This window comes from Salmo trutta, chromosome 12, assembly GCF_901001165.1.
Source record: "Salmo trutta chromosome 12, fSalTru1.1, whole genome shotgun sequence".
NCBI classification, from domain to species: domain Eukaryota; kingdom Metazoa; phylum Chordata; class Actinopteri; order Salmoniformes; family Salmonidae; genus Salmo; species Salmo trutta.
This window is the reverse complement of record NC_042968.1, coordinates 89,053,304-89,060,267: the sequence shown is the minus strand read 5'-3', so window position 1 is coordinate 89,060,267 and position 6,964 is coordinate 89,053,304. Positions and strand designations below refer to the sequence as shown.

At 46.3% G+C, this 6,964-nt stretch overlaps 1 protein-coding gene across 1 annotated transcript in view; it reads left to right on the top strand.

Moving 5' to 3' along the window:
* Positions 1–2,571: 2,571 nt before the first annotated feature.
* LOC115204625 (protein furry homolog) overlaps positions 2,572–6,964 on the top strand; it is a gene marked incomplete at its 5' end in the record, with an annotated part of 87,158 nt that continues 82,765 nt past the window's right edge. The window contains 4 exon segments of the mRNA XM_029770296.1: positions 2,572–2,629; positions 3,474–3,565; positions 3,878–4,050; positions 6,921–6,964. The exon segment at positions 6,921–6,964 is cut by the window's right edge and continues 117 nt beyond it. Of these exon segments, the coding sequence (XP_029626156.1) occupies positions 2,572–2,629; positions 3,474–3,565; positions 3,878–4,050; positions 6,921–6,964 (367 nt within the window).

Sequence of the window (6,964 nt, the reverse complement as noted above, 5' to 3'; positions counted from 1 at the left end):
GAGATGGGTTAAGGTTGGAGATGGATTGCAGTGGGGATATAGGCTTAAACTGGAAGGATGAGAGGAGGGCATGCTTATCTCTCTTAAACGGAGAGATGGAGAGACTAGTGGAGGACTAGAGATGGAGAGATTAGTGGAGGACTAGAGATGGAGAGATTAGTGGAGGAAGAGAGATGGAGAGACTAGTGGAGGACTAGAGATGGAGAGACTAGTGGAGGACTAGAGATGGAGAGACTAGTGGAGGACTAGAGATGGAGAGACTAGTGCAGGAGGAGAGATGGAGAGATTAGTGGAGGACTAGAGATGGAGAGACTAGTGGAGGAGGAGAGATGGAGAGACTAGTGGAGGACTAGAGATGGAGAGACTAGTGGAGGAGGAGAGATGGAGAGATTAGTGGAGGACTAGAGATGGAGAGATTAGGTGAGGACTAGAGATGGAGAGACTAGTGGAGGAGGAGAGATGGAGAGACTAGTGGAGGACTAGAGATGGAGAGACTAGTGGAGGACTAGAGATGGAGAGACTAGTGGAGGAGGAGAGATGGAGAGATTAGTGGAGGACTAGAGATGGAGAGATTAGGTGAGGACTAGAGATGGAGAGATTAGTGGAGGACTAGAGATGGAGAGATTAGTGGAGGACTAGAGATGGAGAGATTAGTGGAGGACTAGAGATGGAGAGATTAGGTGAGGAGGGGAGATGGAGAGATTAGGTGAGGACTAGAGATGGAGAGATTAGTGGAGGACTAGAGATGGAGAGATTAGGTGAGGAGGGGAGATGGAGAGATTAGTGGAGGAGGAGAGATGGAGAGATTAGTGGAGGACTAGAGATGAAGAGATTAGTGGAGGACTAGAGATGGAGAGATTAGTGGAGGACTAGAGATGGAGAGATTAGGTGAGGAGGGGAGATGGAGAGATTAGTGGAGGAGGAGAGATGGAGAGATTAGTGGAGGAGGAGAGATGGAGAGATTAGTGGAGGACTAGAGATGGAGAGATTAGGTGAGGAGGGGAGATGGAGAGATTAGTGGAGGACTAGAGATGGAGAGATTAGTGGAGGACTAGAGATGGAGAGATTAGGTGAGGAGGGGAGATGGAGAGATTAGTGGAGGACTAGAGATGGAGAGATTAGTGGAGGACTAGAGATGGAGAGACTAGTGGAGGAGGAGAGATGGAGAGATTAGTGGAGGACTAGAGATGGAGAGATTAGGTGAGGAGGGGAGATGGAGAAATTAGTGGAGGACTAGAGATGGAGAGATTAGTGGAGGACTAGAGATGGAGAGATTAGGTGAGGACTAGAGATGATAGATTAGTGGAGGACTAGAGATGATAGATTAGGTGAGGAGGAGAGATGATAGATTAGGTGATGAGGAGAGATGATAGATTAGTGGAGGACTAGAGATGATAGATTAGGTGAGGAGGGGAGATGGAGAGATTAGGTGAGGACTAGAGATGATAGATTAGTGGAGGACTAGAGATGATAGATTAGGTGAGGAGGGGAGATGGAGAGATTAGGTGAGGAGGAGAGATGGAGAGATTAGGTGAGGAGGAGAGATGGAGAGATTAGTGGAGGAGGAGAGATGGAGAGATTAGTGGAGGACTAGAGATGGAGAGATTAGGTGAGGAGGAGAGATGATAGATTAGTGGAGGACTAGAGATGGAGAGATTAGTGGAGGAGGAGAGATGGAGAGATTAGTGGAGGACTAGAGATGGAGAGATTAGGTGAGGAGGAGAGATGATAGATTAGGTGAGGAGGAGAGATGATAGATTAGGTGAGGAGGAGAGATGATAGATTAGGTGGGGAGGACAGATGATAGATTAGGTGAGGAGGAGAGATGATAGATTAGTGGAGGTGTAATAACACCCTTGAGAAGTGGGAAAATGAATGAAGTGTGGGTTGAGTTAATTGCTTATCTGTTTTTAATGTGAGTAAAACTGTTGTTTACACTCCTCTATTTAAACATTCCCTCAATTACAGTCCTCCCCTGTCTCTCTCTCTCTCGCCTTCTCTCTCTCTTGCGTTCTCTCTCTCGCTTACTCTCTCTCTGTGTCTCTGTCTTTCTCTTGCTCTCTCTCTCTGTCTATCTGTCTCTGTCTCTCTCTCTATTGCTCTCTCTCTCTTTCTCTCTCTGTCTCTTTCTCTCTTTCTCTCTCTCTCTCTGTGTGTGTGTGTGTGTGTGTGTGTGTGTGTGTGTGTGTGTGTGTGTGTGTGTGTGTGTGTGTGTGTGTGTGTGTGTGTGTGTGTGTGTGTGTGTGTGTGTGTGTGTGTGTGTGTGTGCGTGTGTGTGTGTGTGTAAGGCATGTGGCGGTAGAGGACAGGTATTTCAGTTAGACAGAAGGGATATTTCATTACGAGAAGAGAGAGAATTGTATTTCAGAGGAAGGTCATGGACAGACTAAAACATATTCAGTCTCCACACAGATGAGCCACTACGGCTCTATAGGGTTTGGGAATTAGGGATAAAACACTGCCCTAACTCAGAGTTAAGTGTTCATCTCCCTGAAGTCATTCAATATGTCTGTGTGTGTACTTTTATCATGAAATCAAATCTATTTTCCTACGTTGTGTTCCCACTCATAGAGAATTAGTGGAGGAGCTCCACCCACTGATGAAGGAAGCCCTGGAACGTAGACCTGAGGTACAGTACTACTGTCTGATTGGGTCTTTAATGGGACACTAGTTACCAAGCTGCTCTGTTTCCAGGTCCATCACGGTGTTCTAGAATCAGTGTCGTCCCAGAATAATGTCATGTAAATGTGTTCTAGAATAATGTCATGTAAATGTGTTCTAGAATAATGTCATGTAAATGTGTTCTAGAATAATGTCCTGTAAATGTGTCCCAGAATAATGTCATGTAAATGTGTCTCAGAATAATTTAATGTAAATGTGTCTCAGAATAATGTCATGTAAATGTGTCTCAGAATAATGTCCTGTAAATGTGTCCTAGGATAATGTCACGTAAATGTGTTCTAGAATAATGTCATGTAAATGTGTTCTAGAATAATGTCACGTAAATGTGTTCTAGAATAATGTCATGTAAATGTGTTCTAGAATAATGTCATGTAAATGTGTCTCAGAATAATGTCCTGTAAATGTGTCCTAGAATAATGTCCTGTAAATGTGTCCTCACGTAAATGTGTCCCAGAATAATTCCTGTAAATGTGTCCCAGAATAATGTCCTGTAAATGTGTCCCAGAATAATGTCCTGTAAATGTGTCCCAGAATAATGTCACGTAAATGTGTCCCAGAATAATGTCATGTAAATGTGTCCCAGAATAATGTCACGTAAATGTGTCCCAGAATAATGTCATGTAAATGTGTCCCAGAATAATGTCCTGTAAATGTGTCCCAGAATAATGTCATGTAAATGTGTCCCAGAATAATGTCATGTAAATGTGTCCCAGAATAATGTCCTGTAAATGTGTCCCAGAATAATGTCACGTAAATGTGTCCCAGAATAATGTCACGTAAATGTGTCCCAGAATAAGAAGCGTCGTGAGAGGAGGGACCTGCTCAGACTGCAGCTTCTCAGAATCTTTGAACTGCTGGCCGACGCTGGAGTCATCAGTGACAGGTAACACAAACACACACACTGTCAAACATATATATACACACACATACACACACACACACACACACACACACACACACCAAACACACACACACCAAACACACACACACACACACACACACACACACACACACACAGACACACACACAATGTCACACATTCACGCAAACACTGCATTCTAATCATTTGTCTAATCTGTTTCTCTCTCACTTTCTTTGTCTCTCTCTCTCAATTCAATTAAATTCAAGGGGCTTTATTGGGATGGGAAACATATGTTAACATTCTCTCTCTGTCTCTGTGTTCCCCCTCCTGTAGTACTAACGGAGCGTTGGAGCGTGACAGCCTGGCGTTAGGAGCTCTGTTCCTGGAGTACGTGGACCTGACCAGGATGCTGCTGGAAGCCGAGAACGACAAGGAGCTGGACGTCCTCAAAGACATCAGGGCCCACTTCTCTGGCATGGTGGCCAACCTCATACAGTGTGTCCCTGGTAACTATACACCCCATAATACTATCCAATACTCATATAGTAACGACACACAGACCAAAGCTCTTCCTCGCCCTCCATTTGGTAAATCCGACCACAACTCTATCCTCCTGATTCCTGCTTACAAGCAAAAATTAAAGCAGGAAGCATCAGTGACTCGGTCTATAAAAAAGTGGTCAGATGAAGCAGATGCTAAACTACAGAACTGTTTTGCTAGCGCTGACTGGAACATGTTCCGGGATTCTTCCGATGGCATTGAGAAGTACACCACATCAGTCACTGGCTTTATCAATAAGTGCATCGAGGATGTTGTCCCCACAGTGACTGTACGTACATACCCCAACCAGAAGCCATGGATTACATGCAACATTCGCACTGAGCTAAAGGGCAGAGCTGCCGCTTTCAAGGAGCGGGACTCTAACCCGGAAGCTTACAAGAAATCCTGCTATGCCCTGCGACGAACCATCAAACAGGCAAAGCGTCAATACAGGGCTAAGATTGAATCATACTACACCAGCTCCAGCCCCTCGTCGGATGTGGCAGGGCTTGCAACCTATTACAGACTACAAAGGGAAGCACAGCCGCGAGCTGCCCAGTGACACGAGCCTACCAGACGAGCTAAATCACAAATATGCTCTCTTCAAGGCAAGCAACACTGAGGCATGCATGAGAGCATCAGCTGTTCCGGACGACTGTGTGATCACGCTCTCGGTAGCCAACGTGAGTAAGACTTTTAAACAGGTCAACATACACAAGGCTGCAGGGCCAGACAGATTACCAGGACGTGTGCTCCGGGCATGTGCTGACCCACTGGCAGGTGTCTTCACTGACATTTTCAACGTCTCCCTGTACGAGTTTGTAATACCAACATGTTTCAAGCAGACCACCGTAGTCCCTGTGCCCAAGAACACAAAGGCAACCTGCCTAAATGACTACAGACCCGTAGCACTCACGTCCATAGCCATGAAGTGCTTTGAAAGGTTGGTAATGGCTCACATCAACACCATTATCCCAGAAACCCTAGACCCACCCCAACTTGCATACCGCCCAAACAGATCCACCCTGCCCTTTCCCACCTGTACAAAAGGAACACCTATGTGAGAATGCTATTCATTGACTACAGCTCAGCGTTCAACACCATACTGCACTCAAAGCTCATCGCTAAGCTAAGGATCCTGGGACTAAACACCTCCCTCTGCAACTGGATCCTGGACTTCCTGACGGGCCGCCCCCAGGTGGTGAGGGTAGGTATCAACACATCTGCCACGCTGATCCTCAACACTGGAGCCCCCCAGGGGTGCGTGCTCAGTCCCCTCCTGTACTCCCTGTTCACCCACGACTGCATGGCCAGGCACGACTCCAACACCATCATTAAGTTTGCAAACGACACAACAGTGGTAGGCCTGATCACCAACAACGATGAGACAGCCTATAGGGAGGAGGTCAGAGACCTGGCCGGGTGGTGCCAGAATAAGAACCTATCCCTCAACGTAACCAAGACTAAGGAGATGATTGTGGACTACAGGAAAAGGAGGACCGAGTACGCCCCCATTCTCATCGACGGGGCTGTAGTGGAGCAGGTTGAGCGCTTCAAGTTCCTTGGTGTCCACATCACCAACAAACTAGAATGGTCCAAACACACCAAGACAGTCGTGAAGAGGGCACGACAAAGCCTATTCCCCCTCAGGAAACTAAAAAGATTTGGCATGGGTCCTGAGATCCTCAAAAGGTTCTACAGCTGCAACATCGAGAGCATCCTGACTGGTTGCATCACTGCCTGGTACGGCAATTGCTCGGCCTCCGATTTGTAAGTCGCTCTGGATAAGAGCGTCTGCTAAATGACTTAAATGTAATGTAAATGTACGACAATTGCTCGGCCTCCGACCGCAAGGCACTACAGAGGGTAGTGCGTACGGCCCAGTACATCACTGGGGCTAAGCTGCCTGCCGTCCAGGACCTCTACACCAGACGGTGTCAGAGGAAGGCCCTAAAAATTGTCAAAGACCCCAGCCACCCCAGTCATAGACTGTTCTCTCTACTACCCCATGGCAAGAGGTACCCGAGTGCCAAGTCTAGGACAAATTCAACAGTTTTTACACCCAAGCCATAAGACTCCTGAACAGGTAACCAAATGGTTACCTGGACTATTTGCATTGTGTGCCCCCCCAACCCCTCTTTTTACGCGGCTGCTACTCTCTGTTTATCATATATGCATAGTCACTTTAACTATACATTCATGTACATATGTACATACTACCTCAATTGGCCCGACCAACCAGTGCTCTCGCACATTGGCTAACCGAGCTATCTGCATTGTGTCCCGCCACCCACCACACGCCAACCCCTCTTTACGCTACTGCTACTCTCTCTTCATCATATATGCATAGTCACTTTAACCATACCTACATGTACATACTACCTCAATCAGCCTGACTAACCGGTGTCTGTATGTAGCTTCGCTACTTTTATAGCCTCGCTACTGTATATAGCCTCGCTACTGTTTTTCACTGTCATTTTACTGTTGTTTTTATTTCTTTACTTACCTATTGTTCACCTAATACCTTTTTTGCACTATTGTTTAGAGCCTGTAAGTAAGCATTTCGCTGTAAGGTCTACACCTGCTGTATTCGGCGCACGTGACAAATAAACTTTGATTTGATTTGATCATTCTCTTACGGTAAGCATGGCTGGCGCCTATAACACTAGGATTGTGTGTTGGAAACCCGGGGCCACCCATACGTAGAATGTGTGCTATTTTTAATACGACATCATTCAGAATACCGTCATAGTTTAAAGGGGAAGTCAAGCGTTTTAAATAGATAATAAAACCTTTTCTCCTTTTCTCTTTTTTACCCCCCCTCCTTCTCCTGCAGTCCACCACCGGCGTTTCCTGTTCCCCCAGCAGTCTCTGAGGCAC